Source organism: Odocoileus virginianus, chromosome 3 (genome assembly GCF_023699985.2).
Source record: "Odocoileus virginianus isolate 20LAN1187 ecotype Illinois chromosome 3, Ovbor_1.2, whole genome shotgun sequence".
Taxonomy (NCBI): Eukaryota; Metazoa; Chordata; class Mammalia; order Artiodactyla; family Cervidae; genus Odocoileus; species Odocoileus virginianus.
Window position 1 is genome coordinate 49,099,276 of NC_069676.1, and position 23,195 is coordinate 49,122,470.

At 40.4% G+C, this 23,195-nt stretch overlaps 1 protein-coding gene across 18 annotated transcripts in view; it reads left to right on the forward strand.

The window, feature by feature from the left end:
• The window catches only part of LOC110143238 (protocadherin gamma-C4), a 180,480-nt gene that overhangs the window by 126,602 nt on the left and 30,683 nt on the right, over positions 1-23,195 (forward strand). Inside the window, exon 1 of one of the 18 annotated variants that reach the window (XM_070465507.1) lies at positions 20,417-23,017. The exons of the other annotated variants lie outside the window; for them this stretch is intronic. Within the exon in view, the coding sequence (XP_070321608.1) occupies positions 20,585-23,017 (2,433 nt within the window). The 5' untranslated portion in view covers positions 20,417-20,584. Of the gene's footprint in view, positions 1-20,416; positions 23,018-23,195 lie in introns of those variants that run through there. 18 annotated transcript variants of the gene reach the window in all.

The following is a 23,195-nucleotide window of genomic DNA, read 5'->3' on the forward strand; positions in this document are numbered from 1 at the left end:
TGAAATTTTTTTCCATTTATTTTTATTAGTTGGAGGCTAATTACTTTACAATATTGTAGTGGTTTTTACCATACATTGACATGAATCAGCCATGGATTTACATGTATTCCCCATCCCGATCCCCCCTCCCACCTCCCTCTCCACCCGATCCCTCTGGGTCTTCCCAGTGCACCATGTTTTAATTTATCTTGGATATGTACCTCAGAGTTCAATTTGATGGATTTTTGCTATTGAATTTAGTATTTTTTGCTTTGTTTTCTTTGTGTTTATTTATCTCTTTTTCTCATTTCTTGATGTGAGATCATAGGTTATTGATATGAGAATTTTTATCTTTGTTCAGTACTGTATATTTCCCTCCCAGGAATGCTTTAGTTGCATCCTATAAATTTTGATATGTTGTATTTTCATTTTCATTCAGTCGGTGAATTTTTAAATTTTCTTTGAGACTTACTCTTTAACCCATGGATTATTCAGAACTGTGTTTTACATCCAAATGTCTGATTTTCCTGTTGACTTTCTGTTACTGAATTTTAGTTTAATTCCAGGATGTTCAAAGCATATACTATGAGTGATTTCAAATCTTTTTTAAATTGTTGAACTTTCTTTTCTGGTCCTGGACATGATCAGAATGTTCCATGGGTACTTGAATAGAATATATATTTTGTTTTGGGGTGGAATGTTCTGTTAGTGTTGATTAGACTCTGTTAGTTGATGGTGTTACTCACTTTTTCAATATCCTAGTTAGTAATTCTAACAATTATTGAAAAAGAATTTTATCAGTTGTTTACCTATATGTTCTTGGTAGTAGTTCTGTCAGTTGTCAAATTGTTGAAGTCTCTGCATATATTTCGGTGAATTTGTCTGTTTTACCTTTCAGTTATAAGTTTCTGCTTCATGTGTTTTGAAGTTCTTTGGTTTGGTATATACACATTTAAGATGGCTGTATCTTCCTGGTGGACAGACCCTCTTATTATGTAATGTCCATCTTTGTTCCTTTTAATTTTCTCTGGGTAAATAGACATGTGAGATTTTAAAATTTTCTTGATACTTGATACATTGACCTTTTTGTCATCTTGAAATGTCCCAGTTTATCTCTGCTAACACATACTGTTTTAAGGTCTACTTTTTTCTGATGGCCACTCAAGTTTTCTTATAGTTAGCATTGCATAGTATATCTTTTTCCATTCTTTTTACATAAAGTGTTTTTTCTGTAGAAGGAAATAGTTGAGTCTTTTTAATCCATCACTGATCTTTAGTTTGTATGTTTAAATTAGTTCCATTTAATGTAATATTGATATGGTTTTGTCTATCATGTGGTCTTTACTTTCTCCTTCTCTATTTATTGTTTTTTTAATGAAACTTTAAAAAACTTTTATATTGGATTATAGTTGATTTACCCTGTTGTATTAGTTTCAGGTAGTACAGCTGATTCAGTTATACATATATCCATTCTTTTTCAGATTCTTTTCCCATGTAGGTTATTACAGAATTTTTAGTAGATTTTCCTGTGCTATATGGTAGAACCTTGTTGATTATCTCTTTTATATATAGTACTGTGTATATGTTAATCCCAACTCCTGATTTGTCCCTCCCACGTTTCCCTTTTGGTAATCCTAAATTTGTTTTCAGAGTCTGTTTCTGTTTTGAATGTAAGTTCATTTATATCATTTTTTTTAGATTCCACATATAAATTATATGATATTTATCTTTTTCAGATTTACCTTACTTAGTATGATAATCTCTAGTCCATCCATGTTGCTGCAGATGGCATTATTTAATTTTTTTATGACTGATATTCCATACCACATCTTCCTTATCCATTCTTCCATCAGTGGACTTTTAGGTTGTTTCTATGTCCTGGTTATTGTAAATAGTGCTGCAGTGAGCATTAGGGTACATGTATCCATGAGGTTTTGATACAGCAGTCTGTGTGTATTTACACATACACACACACACACACACACACACACACACACACGAGATTGTTTTAATTTGCTGGTCTCTTAATTTCAAATGCATTTCTATTATCCTGCATTTATACTCTCCTTTTCTCATGATTGCTGTTTTTTTTTTTCATCCTTCAACATTATTTCTTCAAATATATTTTGTTTCTGATTGCTGGCTTTGATATTGATATTTGTGTGTGGATATTTCCTTCATTTCATGTATGCTTGCCTTTATCAGTAAGCTGCTTTCCCATTCTTAAATTTTCTTGTTTCTATTTGTGGCCTTTTCTTTTCCACCGAGAGAAGTTCCTTTAGCATTTGTTGTAAAGCTTATTTGCTGGTGCTAAATTCTGTCAGCTTTTGTTTGTCTGTAAAGTTTTTGATTGCTCTTGTCAGGTCTGAAGAAGAGTCCTGCTGGGTGGAGTATTCTGGGTTACAGTTTTTTCGCTTTTATCACTTTAAATATATCATGCCACTTCCTTCTAGCCTGCAGAGTTTCTGCTGAAAAATCAACGGATAACCTAATGGGAGTTTCCTTGTATGTTGCTTGTTGCTTTCCCCTTGTTGCTTTTAATATTTTCCCTTTGTCTTTAATTTTTGTGAGCTCGATTAATACGTGTCTTGGCATGTTCCTCCTTGGGTTTATGCTGTATGGGACTCTCTGTTCTTACTGGACTTGAGTGAGTGTCTCCTTTCCCATGTTAGAGAAGTTTTCAGCTTATAATCTCAACTATTTTCTTGGACCCTTTGTCTCTTTTCCTTCTGAGACTCCTATAATGTGAATGTTGGTGTGTTTAATGTTATCTCCGAGGTTTCTGAGACTGTCCTCATTTCTTTTCATTGTTTTTTCTTTATTCTGTTCCACAGCAGTGATTTCTAACCATCTGTTTTTCAGATCACTTATTCATTCCTCTGCCTCATTTATTCTTCTGTTGATTCCTTCTAGTGTATATTTTTTCATTTCATTTATTGTATTATCTCATTTTTTTTTTAGATCTTCTCTTTGTTAAAAATTTCTTCTATTTTCTCAGTCTGTGAGTCCATTCTTCTGAGATCTTGGATCATCTTTACTGTCATTGCTCTGAATTCTTTCTCAAGTAGACTGCCTGTCTCTACTTCACTTAGTTCTGGGGTTTTATTTCGTTCCTTCGTCTGGAACATACTTCTCTGTTATCTCATTTTGTCTAACTTTCTGTGGTTGTCTTCTTTCCATAGGCTGCAGGATGATAGTTCCTCTTGCTTCTGGTGTCTGCCCCCATGGTGGGGGTGGGTGGGGTTGGGTCTTGTCTCTGGTGGAAAGGGCTGTGCCAGGGGGTGTGTTTAGCAGTGGCTATGAGCTCAGGAGCCTGAGCTGCTGCTGATGGGGCTGTGTTCCCCCAGCTGGTTGTTTGACCCAAGGCATCCCAACACTGGAGCTTCTAGGCTGTTGGTCAGCTCTTGGTGCCAAAATGGCAACCTCTGGGGGAGTCCATGCCAATCAGTACTTCCTGGGGCCTCTGCCACCAGTGGTCTTGCCCCAATAGTGAGCCAAAGCCAACCCCACCTTCCCAGGAGAACTTTGCAATGTCTGTGGGTAGGTCTAGCCCAGTCTTCTGTGGAGTCACTGCTGTGTGCTGGGTCCCTGTGCATGTCATATCTGTGTGCATCTGCAAGAGTGGGATCTGTTTCCCTCAGTCCTGTGGAGCTCCTGTACTCAAGCCCTGCTGTCCTTCAAATCCAAAGGCTCTGGAGGCTCCTCCTCCCGATCCCAGACCCTCAGACTGGGGAGTCTGATGTGGAGCTTAGAACTCTCACTCCTTTGGGTGATCCTCTACAATACAGTCTTTTTTTGTTTTTATTAGTTTATGGGTCACCCACCTGGCCAGTATGGGATTTCTTTTTTTTTTTTTTTTGGCAGTGTCATGCAGTTTATGGGATCTCAGTTCCTTGACTAAGGATTGAATTCGGGCCACAAAAGTGAAAGCACCAAATCCTAACCTCTAGGCCATCGAGAGAACTCCCTGTAGGATTTCTTGAAAGTGCCCCTCTTAACATTTTGTTGTGGCTTCTTTGTCTTTGGATGTAAAAACTCTTTTTTGGTAGATTCAGCCTTTTCTGTCGATGGTTGTTCAGTAGTTGTTTGTGATTTAGGTGTTTTCAGGATTGAGGGGCTGCTTTTAGTTTGGATGCCGGCTGCCTCTTTTCTGTGTGTGCTGGCTGTTATCCCCTTGATGTGTGTATAGGTGTGGCAGCCCTGTACATGCTCCTGATATAGCAGGTGGGATGGCAGTAATTGGTGCCTGTTGGCCAATTAATTAATTCCTCCTTTGATTGTTTCCTGTCTTCTTTTATATTATTGTGTAGTATTCTGTTTTGTCTCAGATACTAGTTTATTTGGTATCCTCCTTGATTTTCAAGTGTTTTTCTAAGATTTACATTATACATCTTTAACTTATGTTAATATAATAGAATTTGAGTGATGTTATGCCACTGTAACAGTATACTTCCATTTCCCTTCTTTTCTTTTTTTGGTGCCATTGTTGCCCTATGTATTACTACTGCACTATTTTAAGCCCCACACTGTTATTTTTGCTTTAAATAATCAATTATCTTTTAAAGAAATTTAAAAATGAAAATTCTTTAATGTGAAACTTGCATTTTTATCATTTCTGTCATTGATTCCTTACATAGATCCATGTTTCTATTGGTGTCACTTTTTCTTTTGACTAAAGAACTTCCTTTAATGTTTCTTGCAGTATAGATCTGGTTGCAGATTTTCCAGGTTTTTATTTGAAAAAAAATCTTTATTTCACCTTCATTTTTGTAAAATACTTTTGGTGGATATAGAATTCTGGGTTGCCAATTTTTTTCTTTCAATACTTTAAAGATAATAGTTCCTCCTTCTTCTGCCTTGAAATTTTTTCCTTTCAGTATCTTAAAGATATAGTTCCTCTTTCTTCTGCCTTGCACTATTTTTGATGCAAAGTCGGAGATCTTTCTTATGTTTGTTCTCTTTAATTTCCACTGGCTGCTTCTAAATTACTCTCTTTATCAATGGATTTCAGAAATTTGATTATGATGAACCTTGGTGTGTTTTTCTTTATTGTATCTTCTTTATAGTGCATTTTTTGTGGTGTGTTTAATCCTCCTTTTTGATTCTGTGGGTCTATAATTTTCTTTGAATTTAGGAAGTTTGGGGCTATATTCAAATACTATTTATCCTCCCCCCCCCCACCACACACATACAAAATTAGAGAAGTCAGATTTTATTAAACCACTTGATATTTTCCCACAGCATCCTGAAGGGCTGTTTATCTTTTTCAGTCATTTTCCCTCTGAAAATTGCCTCCAGGTTAAGGAAAACAAACAAACAAATATTCTGGGGCTCATCTCAATGCTTCCCTTCTCTCAGTCTTGCACTCCTTTTGTGCCAATGTCTAAAAACATTTTTCTGCATATTTTTATAACTTTTCTATTTTCTTAAAGTCACGTAGCTAGTTCCACATTGTCAGAAGAGGTTTTCACTTTGCTTTTTGCATTAACAATATATTCTGGAAGTCATTCTATATCATTTTACAAAGATCTTTTTTTGTTGCTTCACAAAACTCAATTGTATGTGTTTGTATCATAGTCTATTCAACCAACTAAGGTTTTCCATTTAAGTAGTTTCCACTCATTTTGCAGTTTTAAATAACACTGTAATGAATAACCTGGTGCATATGTATTTTCATAATTTTTGAGGTGTATATTTAGGGTAAATTTCTAACACCGTGATTGCTAAGTCATAGGGTAAGTACACATGTGATTCTGTTAGATATAACTATTTCCCTACATACACATGTACCATTTTGCATACCAATAGATGAGAAAGCTTATTTTTCCATAGCCTCATCTACAGAGTATGTTGCTAACCTTTTTAATTTTTGCTAATCTGATGATCAGTTTTTTTAAATCTCAAAATCACTTTGATTAGAATATGTCTCATTACTGTTGAAGTTAAATACCTTTTCATATGTTTACGAGCCAGTTTATTTCTTTTAAAAAATTTCTGCTCATTTTTTAATCTCATTTTTCTATTAGATTTTTTGAGTGTTTTGTCCTAAAATTTTAAAAAGTTATTTATACGTTTAGAGATATTAGCCCTTTGCCTGAGAAATAGTTGTAAATATTTTCTCCCAGTATGTCATTTTCTTTCAATTTTGTTTATGGTATTTTTGTACAGGAACATTTCCCCCCTGTATTTTTATGTAATCAAATGAATCAGTCTTTTCCTATATGCATTTAGGTTTTCAGTAATAGTTAGAAAACCTTGTCCCACACTCAGGTTATAGAAAAATCCATTAGTTTTCTTTTAGTACTTGTATGGTTTTATTTGTGCATTTATATCCTTGATCTATATGGACTTTATTCTTGTGCGTGCTGAGGTATGCAACTAATTTTATCTCCCCCCCATCCAAGTGGCTATGCAGTTGTCACAGTACTTTTTATTAAAAACTTCACACTTGTCTCAGGGATTTGAGACTACATCTTGATCATGTACTAAGCTTCTATATTGCTAGAAAGTTTTAAGGATCAGTTATCATTATATATTGAAGTCAGTTACTTTGTTTAGAAAAAATAACTCAGTCATACAAGACTACCTGTTTCAAAAAATGCATAATTTTTGGTAACAGTATAGTAGCATACTGGGGGAAAATTAAACAGATTTCATCTCTCTAAAGAGTCTTAAGGCTTCTTGGGATATTTTCATGTGGACAAATTTCCTGGCACATTTAAGTTCTGTGGTATAATAAACAGTAATAGTACTAATGTGATCAAGACTAGAAGAGAGGTCATTCAAATTGAAGGAGAGGTAGACCTCTTTGTTTTCCCTTAAACTTTGACCTCTAAATCACTGATCATAGTTCCAAACTATTTTAATGAAATATTTTCTTATTCTTAAGGTTCATAAATCATCTTTTCAAGTCAAATATGCAAAATATTTTTCACATAAACTTCAGATGAACATCACAGAAATATTAAGGCTAAACCATTCAGCTTCCTCCAAATCCTTGAATATCTCACCTGTCTGAATTGTGATATATGTTGATCTATTGATTATTTGTTCTTAACATAATTGCTCCTTAAATTATCCCTTAATTTGACCTTGAGGATGTTCCTCAAATAGGCAAGTTAGATTGAATTCAAAGATTACTAGATGGTCCAGTGATTAAGACTGCCTTCCAGAGCAGGGGGTGCGGGTTCAATCCCTGGTCAGAGAGTTAAGATCCCACATGCCTCAGGGGCAAAAAAGTGAAAGTTGCTCAGTTGTGTCCAACTCTTTGCCACCCCATGGATTGTAGCCTGCCAGGCTCCTCTGTCCATGGAATTTTTCAGGCCAGAATACTGGAGTGGGTAGCCATTCCCTTCTCTAGGGAATCTTCCCAACCCAGGAATGGAACCCAGGTCTCCCACATTACATGCAGATTCTTTACCATCTGAGCCACCAGGGAAGGCCCAGGGGCAAAAAAACAAAATCTAAAAAAGAAGCAATATTGAAACAAATTCAATAGACTTCAAAAATGGTCCATAACCAAAAAATTTTTTTAAAAATTAAATTGATTGTGGCACTCACTAAGAAAAAAAAGATTGTTGTTCAGTTGCCAAGTCATGTCCAGCTCTTTGCAACCCCATGGACTGCGGCATGCCAGGCTTCCCTGTCCTTCACTGTCTCCCCGAGTTTGCTCAGACTCATGTCCATTGAGTTGGTGATACCATCCAACCATCCCCTCCTCTGTCACCCCCTTCTCCCCCTGCCCTCAGTTTTTCCCAGCATCAGGGTCTTTTCCAATGAGTCAGCTCTTTTCATCAGATGGCCACAGTATTGGAGCTTCAGCAACAGTCCTTCCAATGAATCTTCAGGTTGATTTTCTTTAGGATGGACTGGTTTGATCTCCTTGCAGTCCAGGGGACTCTCAGGAGTCTTCTCTAGCACCACAATTTGAAAGCATCAATTCTTCAGCAGTCAGCCTTCTTTATGGTTCCAGCTTTCACATCCATACATGACTACTGGAAAAACTATAACTTTGACTAGACAGACTTTTGTTGGCAAAGTGATGTCTCTGCTTTTAATATGCTGTCTAGGTTTGTCATGGCTTTTCTTCCAAGGAGCAAACATCTTTTAATTTCATGGCTGTAATCACCATCTGCAGTGATTTTGGAGGCCAAGAAAATAAAGTCTGTCATGATTTCCATGTTTCCCCATCTATTTGCCATCAAGTCATGGGACTGAATGCTATGATCTTAGTTTTTTGAATGTTGAGCTGTAAGCCAGTTTTTCACTCATCCTTTTCACCTTCATCAAGAGGCTGTTTAGTTCTTCTTCACTTTCTGCCATAAGGGTGGTGTCATCTGCATATCTGAGATTATTGATATTTCTCTTGGCAGTCTTTCTCTCATATTGTGATTTATTCAGCCCGGCATTTCACATGATGTACTCTGCATATAAATTCAATAAGCAGGGTGACAATATACAGCCTTGATGTAATCCTTTCCCAATTTTGAACCAGTCTGTTATTCCATGTCTGGTTCTAACTGTTGCTTCTTGACCTGCATACAGGTTTCTCAGGAGGCAGGTAAGGTGGTCTCTTATTCCCATCTCTAAGGATTTTCCAGATTGTTGTGATCCACACGGTCAAAGGCTTCAGTATAATCATTGAAGTGGAAGTAGATGTTTTTCTGGATTTCTCTTGCTTTTTCTATGATCCAACGGATGTTAGCAAATTGATCTGTGGTTCCTCTGCCTTTTCTAAATCCCACTTGTACATATGGAGTTCTCAGTTAACATACAGTTGAAGCCTAGCTTGAAGGATTTTGAGCATTACCTTGCTAACATGTGAAATGAGCAAGATTGTGCAGTAGTTTGAGCATTCTTTGGCATTGCTCTTCTTTGGGATTGGAACGAAAACTGACATTTTCCAGCCCTGTGGCCACTGCTGAGTTTTCCAAATTTGCTGGCATACTGAGGGCAGCACATTCACAGCATCATCTTTTAGGATTTGAACTAGCTCAACTGGTATTCCATCACCTCCACTAGTTTTGTTCATAGTAATCCTTCCTAAGGCCCACTTGACTTCACAGTGCAGGATGTCTGGCTTGAGGTGAGTGATCACACCATCGTGGTTATCCAGGTCATTAAGACCTTTTTTGTACAGTTTTCTGTATAGTCTTGCCACCTCTTCTTAATCTCTTTTGCTTCTGTTACATCCATATCATTTCTGTCCTTTATTGTGCCCATCTTTGTATGAAATGTCCCCTTGCTATCTCTAATTTTCTTGAAGACATTTCTAGTCTTTCCCATTCTGTTGTTTTCCTCTGTTTCTTTGCATTGTTCACTTAAGAAGGCCTTTTTTTAAATCTCTCCTTACTATTGTCTGGAACTCTGCATTCAGATGGGTATATCTTTCCTTTTCTCCTTTGCCTTTCGCTTCACTTTTCTTGGCTCTTTGTAAGGCCTCCTCAGACAGCCATTTTGCCTTGTTGCATTTCTTTATCTTTGAAATGGTTTTGGTCACCACCTCCTGTACAACGTTATGAACCTCTGTCCATAGTTCTTCAGGCACTCTGTCTATCAGATCTAAACCCTTGAATCTATTTGTCACTTCCACTGTATAATCATAAGGGATTTGATTTAGGTCATACCTGAATGGTCTAGTGGTTTTCCCTACTTTCTTCAATTTAAGCCTGAATTTTGCAATTAGGAGCTCATGATCTGAACCACAATCAGCTCTTGGTCTTTTTTTTTGTTGATCATGTGGAGCTTCGACTTCAAAGAATATAATCAATCTGATTTCGGTATGACCATCTGATGTCCATGTGGAAAGTCATTTCTTGCGTTGTTGGAAGAGGGTGTTTGCTATGACCAGTGTGTTCTCTTGGCAAAACTGTTAGCCTCTGCCCTGCTTCATTTTGTACTCCAAGGCCAAACTTGCCTGTTATTCCAGGTATCTCTTTACTTCCTACTTGTGCATTCCAGTCTCCTGTGATGAAAAGGACATCTTTTGGTGTTAGTTCTAGAAGGTCTTGTAGGTCTTCCTAGAACCATTCAACTTCAGTTTCTTCGGCATTAGTGGTTGGGGCATAAACTTGGATTACTGTAATGTTGAATGGTTTGCCTTGGAAATAAACTGAGACCATTTAGTAATTTTTGAGATCGCACCCAAGTGCTGCATTTCAGACTCTTTTATTGACTATGAGGGTTAATACTTAAAAAAAAAAGATTACTAGATGATATTTGGGTTTTTAGAGGATAATACCTATGTTTTTCCTTGAATTCATCAATTTAATAGTACCGTGAGTAAGTTTTTCTGATATTGATCCTTTTAGAGTAAATAACATTAGGTAGTTACCTGATGTTTTAAAACATAATATTAGGCAGTACTCTTCTGGGCCAGGTAAGGCCATTTTCTTGGATATGTGAACTGTGCAGTTATACTGCTCTCCATCCTTTGAAGAGCCCTGCACTTGGTTTAATATTCTGCTGTCAACATTTTGAAACTGTAGTCATTTTTATTTTTTAATTTTTAAAATTTTTATTATTTTTTCTGACCGCACTGGCTCTTTTTGTACATGGGCCTTCTCTATTCGCAGCGAGCCGAGGTTACTCTTTGCGGGGCTTGGGCTTCTCACTGCAGCAGCTCCTGGTGTTGCAGAGCACGGGCTCAGTAGTTGTGGTACCTGGGCTTAGTCGACCCCCTGCGTGTAGAATCTCCCTGGACCTGGGCTTGAACCCATCCATGTTACCTACATTGGCAGGTTGACTCTCAACCGTTGGACCACCAGGGAAGCCCTGTAGTAATTTTTCTCCTTAATATATGTATTTTAGTGAAGTATAGCTGACTTATAGTGTTTCAGGTGCACAGAAGGGTGATTCAGTTATATATATACACATATATTATTTTTGAAATTATTTTCCATTATTACAAGATATTGACTATAGTTCCCTATGCTATATAGTAAGCTTTTGCTGCTTGTTATATATCTTTTTAAATTAGAAATCTAGCGTTCTACTCATATTAAGTCAAACAAGTAGACTCAAAATGTCATAAATTTTTGTTAGGCAAAAATTCATTAAGTTTTCTAAAATACATATACATATTATATATATAAGTATACAAAAGTTTTTCTACTGCATCTTGATAGAGGCTTGAGAAAGAGCATAAAAAAGATATGGAGAAATTGGAAAACATAAGCTAAATGAAATGGTAGCACTGAATATGAAATAGAAAAAGTGAAACAAACTAGATAAAAGTAAAAGATCATCATATAGTCCAGTTTTTAAACATGGCTGCTCATTAGAAACATACCTGGTGCTCTAGAGAAAAAGCAATACCTGGGCATTTGTATTTTTCAAAAAATTTCAAGATAATTCTGTTATGCATCTGGATTTTAAAGTGATTACAGGTTTTGCTATTAAATAGTAGTTTTGGTGATATAGGGTTCTTTTATTTTTCTTTTCGCCAATCATGATACAGTGGTATTATGTGAGTAATAGTTACATAATCATAATAGTGAAAGATGTTTATCAGTTTTCACAATTGTCAGACAAAAAATAAAAGATAATTACAATTGCAAGTCATAATGGGAACATGATTAACCTAACAATATAAAATAATTACATAGAATTTGGGGGCTCAAGCAGAGTGATATGGTAAGTGGAAGTGCATACATGCACATGTTTTCATCCACCAGCCAGTCTATGTCTTCTGGTTGGTGCATTTAATCTATTTACATTTAAGGTAATTATCCATATGTATGATCCTATTACTGTTTTCTTAATTGTTTGAGATTTATTTTCTGTAGGTCTTTTCCTTCATTTGTGTTTCCTGCCTAGAGAAGTTCCTTTAGCATTGATTGTAAAAGCTGGTTTGGTGGTGCTGAATTCTCTTGACTTTTGCTTGTTTGGAAAGTTTATTTCTCCATCATATGTGAATGAGAGTCTTGCTGGGTAGTGTGTTCTTGGGTGTAGGTTCTTCCCTTTCATTAGTTTTAGTATATCATGCCATTCCCTTCTGACTTGTAGAGTTTCTTTTGAAAAATCAGCTGATAGCCTGATGGAAGTTTCCTTGTATGTTATTTGTCATTTTTTTATTGTTGCTTTTAATATTTTATCTTTGTCTTAAATTTTTGTCAGTTTGATTACTATATGTCTTGGTGTGTTCCTCCTTGGGTTTATACTGCTTGGGATTCTCTTTGCTTCCTGGACTGGGTTGACTATTTCCTTTCCCATGTTAGGGAAATTGAAAGTCGCTCAGTCATGTCCAACTCTTTGTGACGCCATGGACTGTACAGTGTGTGGAATTCTCCAGGCCAGAATACTGGAGTGGGTAGCTTTTCTCTTCTCCAGGGGATCTTCCCATCCCAGGGATTGAACCCAGATCTCATGCATTGCAGGTGGATTCTTTATCAGTTGAGCCACAAGGGAAGCCCAAGAATACTGGAGTGGATAGCCTATCCCTTCTATGGAGGATCTTCCAGACCCAGGAATTGAACCTGGGTCTCCTGCATTGCAGGTGGATTCTTTACCAACTGATCTATCAGGGAAGCCCAATTCCCATGTTAGGGAAGTTTTCAGCTATTCTCTTCAAATGTTTTCTCAGGTCCTTTCTTCTCCTTCTGGGACTCCTATAATTGAATATTGGTGCGTTTAATGTTGTCCCAGCAGTCTCTTAGGCTGTTTTCATTTCTTTTCATCCTATTTACTGTATTCTGTTCTATGGCAGTGATTTCCACCATCCTGTTTTCTAGGTCATTTATCCATTCATCTGCCTCAGTTATTCTGCTATTGATTCCTTCTAGTGTATTGTTCATCTCTGTTTATTTGTTCTTTAGTTCTTGTAGGTCTTTAGTAAACATCTTATCCATTGTTATCCTGAGATCCTGAATCATCTTTACTAACAATATTCTGAGTTCTTTTTCTGGAAGGTTGCATATCTCCACTTCATTTAGTTTTTCTGTGGTTTTATCTTGTCCCTTCATCTGGGACATAACTTTGTGCTTTTCCGTTGTGATTAACTTTCTGTAACATGGCTTTTGTTTTAGTTGCTGTGGGACTGTGCTTCTTGCTTCTTCTGTCTGCCCTCTGATGGATGAGGCTAAGAGGCTTGTGTAAGCTTCCTGAAGGGAGGGATTGGCGATGGGAAAAATGTGGTCTTGCTCTGGTGGACAGGGCCTTGCTCAGTAAAGCTTTAATCCAATTATCTGCTGACGGATGGGGTTGCACTCCTTTGCTGGTAGTTGTTTGGCCTGAGGCGACCCAGCCCTGGGGTCTGTGGGCTCTGTGGTTGGGTTAATGGTGAACTCCAAGAGGGTTTATGCCAAGGGAGACCTTCCCAACCTGATGCTGCCTGTGCCTCCAACCCCTTGGTGAGCCCCTCCCAGTTCATGCCTCCACAGGAGACCCTCCAACACTAGCAGGTAGTTTTGGTTCTGTCTCCTGTGGAGTCACTGCTCCTCTCCTATGGGTCTTGTTGCATGCAAGATTTTGTTTGTGCCCTCCAAGATTGGAGTCTGCGTTTCTCCCAGTCCTGTGAAAGTCCTATAATCAAATCCCACTGGCCTTCAAAGCCAGATTCCCTGGGGATCCCCAGGCTGGGAAGCCTGACATGGGGTTTAGAACCTATGCAACAGTGGGAGAACTTCTTTGGTATTATTTTCCTCCACTTTGTGGGTCACCCACTGATGGGGTATGAGATTTGATTTTATCGTGATTGTGCCCCTCCTACCATCTGGTTGCAGTGTCTTCCTTGTCTTTGGACGTGTGGTATCTTTTTTTGGTGGGTTCTATTACCCTCCGGTCAGTGGTGGTTCAACAGGCAGTTGCACTTTCCCCCTGTAGTAATTTTTAAACAAGGAGTTCCCTTGTTTTTATTTTGCACTGGTCCTGCAAATTATGTAGAGCCAGTCCTGGTACCAAGCAATATATTTAGTAAGGAGAGTATATAATTTAATAGATATTTTTTAAAGATCCTTTAGGTTTCCACATACAAAATGGAGTTTTGTGAAAGAGTGAAAAGGAAAGTGAAAGAGGAAATGAAACGTGAAAGAGGAAGTGAAAAGTGAAAGAGGAAGTAAGAAGACCAGAGGGGAAGTTGACAGTATTTAAGGTGGTAGCAGTAAAGGGGAAAGTAATCAATAGATTCAAAGTATAGTTTGGAGGTAGTAAGCATTGACATGAACTGGTAATGAATTAAATGTTGGAATATAGAGAAAGATGTTAAGAATGACCTGAGAATTTATTTTTTATTTTTTTTTACTCTGGTTGCATGTGTTTTCCTTGAGCCCTGAGGGTTCTCTCTAGTTGTGGCCAGTGTGAGTTGCCTGTTGGCATGTGGGATTTTAGTTCCTGGGCCAGGGATTTCTCAACCATTGTACCACCAGGGAAGTCCTAAGAATGACCTGAGAATTTATTTTTTGGGGGGCACGTTTTGCTTTTTCTTTCCCTGTTCCGTGCCCCGCCCCCCTTTAAACCTAAGGAAGTAGGTTCTGAGAAGACAGCACAGTGGCCTCGGCCTCCCTGGATCCAAGGGCCACATGTGTGTCCCAAAGGAAAATGTGCAGGAGAGGTGGGCCAGGGCGCTGGGTGGGGGGTGGTAGCAGCAGCAGGAAGACCAACACATGGCCATTTGTGTGGGCATGCTGGACTGGTTCAACCACAGTGTTCTACAGGCAGCCGGCCAACAAAATCCACATCTTCCACCTCAGACAGCTTGATGAAGGCATGGTTGGTTCATGAGCATCTTCAGGTCTGCTAGCTCGGTTGGGTTCTTCATCAGGCATTTATGAACATGCCCTTTGGGCAGCTTGGGAGAAGGCTCATTCATGATGTAGTCCAGCTGCTCAAAGATCGCCATGGCTGGCTAGCTGGCTGACTGTCCATCCCGTGACTGCTGATGGGGCTTCCATGGTGACCTGAGAATTTCTGACTGGACTGGAAGTGGCCCTTATTAGATGAGGAAAGTTGGAGAGAGAACATTTTTTGAGGTTGTGGTTAAGAGTTGGGTTTGACACTATGCTAAGTGAAAGAAGCCAGATACAAAGGCTATGCATTTGTTTTTTATTGCAGTATAGTTGATTTGAAGTGTTGTGTTCATTTCTGTGTACAGCAGAATGACTCAGTTATACACGTATACATTCTTTTTTGTATTCTTTTCTATTATGGTTTGTCTCAGGAGATTGGGTATAGTTCCCTGTGCTGTACACATAGGACCTTATTGTTTATCCATTCTAAATGTAATAGTTTGCATCTACCAACCCCAAACTCCAGATGGTCCCTATTCCTCCTCCCTCCCCCTTGGCAACCACTAGTCTGCTCTCTATATCTGCAAGTCTGTTTCTGCTTTGTAGATAAGTTCATTCATGTCATCTTTTTTATTTGTTTTTATTTGATATGCAAGATCTTAGTTCCCCAATCATGAGGGATCGAACTCATGTCCCTTGCATTGGGAGTGCAGAGTCTTAACCACTAGACCACCAGGAAAGTCCCATTTGTGCTGCATTGTAGATTCCACATATAAGTGACATCATAAGGTATTTATCTTTCTCTGACTTACTTCAATTATTATGAAAATTTCTAGTTGCATCCCTGTTGCTGCAGATGACATTATTGTGTTCTTTTTCATGGCTGAGTAATATTCCATTGTGTATATGCACCACATCTTTATCTGTTCTTCTGTCGATGGACATGAAGGTTGTTTCCATGTCTTGACTATTGTGATTAGTGCTGCTGTATCTTTTTGAATTAGTTTTGTCTGAATATATGCCCAGGAGTGGAATTGCTGGGTCATAATGGTCACAGTTTTAATTTCTGAGAAAACTCTTTACTGTTTTCCATAGTGGCTACACCAACTTACATTCCTGCCAACAGTGTAGGAGGGTTTCCTTTTCTCCAAATCCAACATGTGTTATTTGTAGACTTTAAAAAAATAAATAAATTTATTTATGGCTTCTCTGGGTGGTCTTTCTGGTGCGTGGGCTGCCTGTTGTGATGGCTTCTCTTGTTGCAGAGCACTGGCTCAGTCATTGCAGTGCTTGGGCTTAGTTGCTCCTTGGTTTGTGGGATCCCCCTGACCAGAGGTTGAACCCGTGTGTCCTGCATTGCCAGGGGAATTCTTAACCACTGGACCACCAGGGAAGTCCTATAGACTTTTTAATGATGGTCATTTTGACGTGTGTGAGTTGGTATTTCATCTATAATTCCTTTTTTGTGTGTGAAATTTCTAGAGAAAGCAAAACTACATAGTAAGTAGATCATTGGCTATCTGAAGCTTTGGATGGGAACAAGAATTGGCTGCAGACAGGCATAAAGGATTTTGGGGGTTGACGGCAGTATTCTAAAACTGGATTGTCGAATTGGTTTTGTAACTATATAAAATTGCTAAAATCACTGATCGTCCATGTGAGCTCTATGATAAGTACAGAGTTGTTAAAAGATTAACATAAACGATTGAGAGGACTTCCCTGGTAGACTTTGCACTTCCAATGCAGGGGGTGTGGGTTCCATCCCTGGTGAGGGAACTAAGATCCCACATGCTGCATTGTGTGGCCAAAAAATAAATATTAATAAAGATAAAATAGAATAGAATTTTTAATCCTTATTCTTAAAAAAGAAAAGATTGATATAGCTGTGATTATGTCAGGGAGTACTATTGTTATTCCCATTTTATAGATAAATAAAAGTTAAAAATAAAAGCTTCAGGACTTCCCTGGTGGCTCAGGGGTAAAAAATCTACCTCCTAGTGGAGAAGACACGAGGTTGGGTCCCTGATCTGGGAGGATCCCACATGCCACGGAGCAACTAAGCCCATGCACCACAACTATCGCTCCTGTGCTCCAGGGCTGGGGAGCCACAACTACTGAAGCTTGCATGCCCTGAAGCCTGTGCTGTGCAACAGGAGAGGCCACCCCGATGACAAGGCCTCACATGCAACTCGAGAGCAGCCCCCTCTTGCCACAGCTAGAGTAAAAACCTGTGCAGCAACAAATACCCAGCACAGCCAAAAATACACAAATAAAATTTCAAAAATAAAGACTTCATGGTTATAGAGCTACTAAATATAATATGCAGTATTGGAACTTGAGTCTTTTTGACACTAAGGCATACTCTTGACCACTGTAATATATTCACTTTCTATTTTAAAATTGTTTGCTGCATCTTGTTGATCAGAGGCTCTCTTGGAATCATAAAACAGGAAAAAAAGATAGAGACTGGAAAATTCTATCGATCCTATACACTAGTACTTCCATTTTCACTGGATGTAGGTGACAGCAAGTTTTTTGTCCAGTGTGAGTTATATTACCACACCTTACTTGGCTCTTTGGCAAACTGTGTTCTCTCTTTCAAATCATTAAGTTACAGAGTTTAATTAGGGTCACTGGTAGCTTAAAAGGCAGAGACTGTATCTTTCAAAAATGTTTTCTCCTAGGGAAAATGGATACACACAAATGAATATATATAATCTTTACTGCTTTTTATGATTACCATTAGCATTAGAAGATTGTTATATTGATTAGCATTAAGTATGGGGAGATATTGGTCAAAGGGTAAAATTTTTAGTTATACAATGAATAATTTGTGGAATCTGATGTACAACATGGTAACTATAGTTAACAATATTGTAATGTAACTTGAAATTTGTTAAGAGTAAATCTTAAGTGTTCTTACCACACGCATTAAAAAATGGTAACTAGATGAGGTGGTGGATGTGTTAACTATATTGTGTTGATCATCTCACAATATGTATATTAAATCATCTTGTACCCCTTTTAAATTCATATAATTTTATCAATTATACTTCCCTAAAGCTGGAAAAAATGAAGCATTAAGTGCCTACTGTGCTAGTCACGGAGGAGGCAAGTGATAATCAAAACAGGCATGGTCTCTGCCTTCTTGCAGCTTTATTTAGTCACTTCTTAGTGGGAGAAGCAGGCATTATGCTTAAGCACTATAAAATTATAAAATTTTAAATTGTGCTAGGTTCAACAAAGGAAAATAAAAGGTTCTCTGAGGGAGCATAACAAAGCTTCCTGATTTTAACTAGGGTCGAAGAGAAGACCTCTATTAGGAAATTACATTTAAACTGAGACCTAAAGATCAGTAGAAATAAGCAAAGGGGAGGAAAGGAAAAAAAAAAAACTTTCCTGGTAGAGGAGCAGCCTGCTTGCAGAGCTTCATTGATGACCACACAGCAGTGTAACAGAATATCCAGAGCAGGGGAAAGCTTGAGAACTTGGATACTATGCTAAAGATTTGGTGTTTTATTTCAAGAGTAGTAAGATGCTCCTGAGGAGCTGTGAGCTGGAGAATCTTCTGATCCAATTAAAATTTTAAGGACATCACTCTGGCTACTGTGAACAGTGGATCCAAGGAAGGTTCAGTTCAGTTGCTCAGTCATGTCCGGCTCTTTGTGACCCCATGGACTGCAGCACACCAGGCCTCCCTGTCCATCACCAACTCCCAGAGTTTACTCAAACTCATGTCCATTGAGTCTCCTCCTGCCTTCAGTCTTTCCCAGCATCAGGGTCTTTTCAAATGAGTCAGGTCTTCGCATCAGGTGGCCAAAGTATTGGAGTTTCATCTTCAACATCAGTCCTTCCAATGAATATTCGGGACTGATTTCCTTTAGGATAGACTGGTTGGAGAAGGGAGTGGCAAACCACTTCAGTATTCTTGCCTTGAGAACCCCATGAACAGTATGAAAAGGAGGGTTCTGCTGGCTAATGAAGAGGTCTTAGGAAAACTATGGGGTTTATTGTTAAAGGGAAAACTATTTCAGCTTTTAAAAGCTAGTTTTTGAAAACCAGAATGTCAGTTAATTCGTGAATGGGGGAAAATGTTTGATAAATCAGTACATCTGAAAAACCCACTAGATCTCAAACTTTAATGTACATTCATATCACCCTGGCATTTTGTTAAAATGCAGTTCTGATTCTGTAGGTCTGGAGTGGGAACATTTCTAACAAGCTCCCATGTGATGTCCATGCTCTTGGTCTTTGGCTCACACTTTCAGTAGCAAGTGACTGGGCTACTATGTATGTTCTAAATTCTATATTCTAATTGTCTAATACCTATCAGCATTCTTAGTTGTTTGAACAATTGTCAATTTTGAGTATTTAAAAACTGGAGGTTTTAAAAGATGAATTAAAGTATTGACATAGGTCAAATATGGCTTTTCATCTCTTCTATAAATATCCTATATATACTTACTTCCTATATACTTATTTAACCTGTCTTTTTGCTGCTTGGCCTCAGATTTCAGTTAAATTTCAGAAAGGACTATATGCAATGAATGTGTACAGAAATAGTATGTGATTCTTTAGGTCTAGTATTTAATGGGAGATGTATATCACTGACTTACTCTGATGCCAGAATTTTATCTGCCTTATTGATTTAATAAGATAGGAACACAGGAACCCTTAGAGGGTAGTTTGTTTTCAAAGGATGTATGACTGGGTTCTAACTTACAGTTGACTCTCTTATTCATTATCCTAGTCATTACTGTTTTGTTTGAGTACAATCTTAAATGCAAAAAATTCAGACTCTTTATTCCCTGGCTAAAGGTTTTGTATTTTGGATATCCCAATCATTTTATAAATGTCCCAGGTGGTAAATAAAACCTGATCATTTTTCTTTTTCTTTTTTTGGGCGGGGGGGGGGGGGAGTGAGTAGGGGGATATTATCCTTTATTAGGAATGCAACGTCTCTTTGTGGCATGCCTCATGATCTTGAGAAACAGATTGATTAAGTAAAGGGAAACTTTAGAAATTATGCTTTCTGATTGAGATTATGCTTGTTGGGACAAATAGGATAGAAAAATTTCACATTGCTCCCTCATTGTTAAGAAATAAGAACTAAGCAATAACATTCAATTTAAAAAGATATCTGAATTATATTTTTAAATTTCACAAAACAGAGTAAAACCAAACAGTGGTAGCTCCTGTAGATTTTTCTCTACTGGGGAAGTGACCAGAATGCTACAGTCGCGTTTGTTGAGAAAGAAAACTAAAATTGTTATTAACACCTCAAAGAAAAAAAAAATGCGAAACACCTCTCTACTAGTAAAGTCCAGCTAGGTGAGTTTTACCTAGTCCTCCAGTAAACCAGGTAACGTTATGTCGTTTTTTGGTTTGGTTTGAACCCCCTTCTTGGGATTAAAGATAGTGGTTAAAATGTTTAACAGACTTTAGTTCGGCTTTTAGACTTGCAGGAAGGCCAGCTTCATCACCCTGTAGTTGGCTTTCCAGCTAAGGTGGATTTCGGATGTGCAGCTTCTGCCAAGGAGCTCTGGCTGTAAATTCTGGAAGGAAGCCAAAGGAAAGAAGTTCCCGGCGCTAGTGCTTGTCCCGCTCAGAGTCCGGCGCTGGCGCATTTTTCGTGCAGTTATTGGCTGGGACTCTGCGTGCCGCTGTCGGCCAATGGAGACGCTGGAGATCTGGCCCCGGCCCGTCCCCTCTCGGCGCCGCGGGATGAGGCCGAGACTGAACAGCCGGCGAGCAAATCAGCGGCATCCAGAAAGCCATGTCCGACTCGGAGCCCAGCGCCCGAGCGCTAACCCGCTGAAAGTTTCTCGGGAAAGAAGCCGGGACGATCTGGACCCTGCTAAGAGGAACTGTCTTTGAGTGAGATGGTCCCAGAGGCCTGGAGGGGCGGACTGGTAAGCACCGGGAGAGTGGTGGGAGTTTTGCTGCTTCTGGGTGCCTTGCACAAGGCTTCCGCCGCCGTCATTCGCTATGAGATCCTGGAGGAAAGAGAGAAAGGTTTCGTGGTGGGCAACGTGGTCAGGGACCTTGACTTGGATCTCGGCAGCCTGTCAGCCCGCAGGCTCCAGGTGGTGTCCGGAGCTAGCCGAAGATTCTTTGAGGTGAACTGGGAGACCGGAGAGATGTTTGTGAACGACCGCCTGGACAGAGAGGAGCTGTGTGGGACCCTGCCCTCCTGTACCATAACTCTGGAGTTGGTCGTGGAGAGGCCGCTAGAGCTGTTCAGCGCGGAAGTGGTGATCCAAGACATCAACGACAACAATCCCTTTTTTCCTACTCGGGAAATGAAATTGGAGATTAGCGAGGCCGTGGCGCCGGGAACGCGCTTTCCGCTCGAGAGCGCGCATGATCCTGATGTGGGAAGCAACTCTTTACAAACCTACGAGCTGAGCCGAAACGAGTACTTTGCGCTTCGAGTGCAGACGCGGGAAGACAGCACTAAGTACGCGGAGCTGGTCCTGGAGCGCGCCCTGGACCGGGAGCGAGAACCGGATCTCCAGCTGCTGCTGACGGCGTTGGACGGAGGAACTCCGGCTCGCTCCGCCAGCCTTCCTATTCGAATCGTTGTGCTGGACGCGAATGACAATGCGCCCACCTTCAACCAGTCCTTGTACCGGGCGCGTGTCCTGGAGGATGCACCCCCCGGCACTCTCGTGTTGCAAGTCCGTGCAACGGATCTGGATGAAGGCCCCAACGGCGAAATCATTTACTCCTTCGGCAGCCACAACCGCGCTGGCGTGCGGGAACTTTTCTCCTTGGACCTTGTTACCGGGGTGCTGACAGTCAAGGGTCGACTGGACTTCGAAGACGCCAAGCTCCATGAGATTTATATACAGGCCAAAGACAAGGGCGCCAATCCCGAAGGAGCACACTGTAAAGTTTTGGTAGAGGTTGTGGACGTGAATGACAACGCCCCGGAGATCACAGTTACCTCCGTGTACAGCCCAGTCCCCGAGGACGCTCCTCTCGGAACTGTCATTGCTTTGCTCAGTGTGACCGATCTGGATGCTGGGGAGAACGGGCTGGTGACGTGCGAGATTCCTCCAGGTCTCCCTTTCAGTCTTACATCTTCCCTCAAGAATTACTTCACTTTGAAAACCAGCGCAGCCCTGGATCGGGAGACCGTGCCAGAATACAACCTCAGCATCACGGCTCGAGATGCGGGAACCCCTTCCCTCTCAGCCCTCACGACAGTGCGGGTGCAAGTGTCCGACATCAACGACAACCCTCCACAATCTTCCCAGTCTTCCTACAATGTTTACGTTGAGGAAAATAATCTGCCTGGTGTTCCAATACTAAACCTAAGCGTCTGGGACCCCGACGCCCCGCAGAATGCTCGCCTTTCCTTCTTTCTCTTAGAGCAAGGAGCTGAAATAGGCCTAGTGGGTCGCTATTTTACGATAAATCGTGACAGTGGCGTCGTGTCATCCTTAGTGCCCCTGGACCATGAGGATCGGCGTGAGTTCGAGTTAACAGCTCACATCAGCGATGGGGGCACTCCTGTCCTGGCTACCAACATCAGTGTGAATGTATTTGTCACTGATCGCAATGACAATGCCCCCCAAGTCCTATACCCCCGGCCTGGCCAGAGCTCGGTGGAGATGCTGCCTCGAAGTACTGCTGCTGGCTACCTGGTCACACGGGTGGTGGGCTGGGACCCAGATGCAGGGCACAACGCCTGGCTCTCCTACAGCCTCTTGGGAGCCCCCAACCAGAGCCTTTTTGCTGTGGGACTTCACACGGGTCAAATCACCACTGCCCGCCCAGTCCAGGATACAGATTCGCCCAGGCAGACCCTCACGGTATTGATCAGAGACAATGGGGAGCCATCGCTGTCCACTACTGCGACCCTGACTGTGTCAGTAACTGAGGAATCTCCTGAAGCCCTGGCTGAGTTCCCCGCTGGCTCTGCCCCCAGGGAGCAGAATAAAAATCTCACCTTTTATCTACTTCTCTCTCTAATCCTGGTCTCCGTGGGGTTCGCAGTCACAGTGTTAGGAGTGATCATATTCAAAGTTTACAAATGGAAGCAGTCCAGGGACCTGTACCGAGCCCCGGTGAGCTCCCTGTACCGAACACCGGGGCCCTCTCTGCACGCGGACGCCGTGCGGGGAGGCCTCATGGCCCCACACCTTTACCATCAGGTGTACCTCACCACTGACTCGAGACGCAGTGACCCACTGTTGAGGAAACCTGGCGCCGCCAGCCCGCTGGCCAGCCGCCAGAACACTCTGCGGAGCCTCGATCCAGTGTTCTATAGGCAAGTGTTGGGTGCAGAGAGCTCCCCTCCTGGACAGGTAAGGGTTAGCAAGTCACTCTGGAATGATAATGTTTTTTTGATTCCTGCATCGCTTTTAGGAACGTACGTAGCCATCTTCATTTTCAGTGATCAAGACATTTTCCTAATGATGCATCCACATTTTTACTTGGCTTTTCCCAGATCAAACGTTGTGCCTTTGGGGGAGGGAGGTGGCC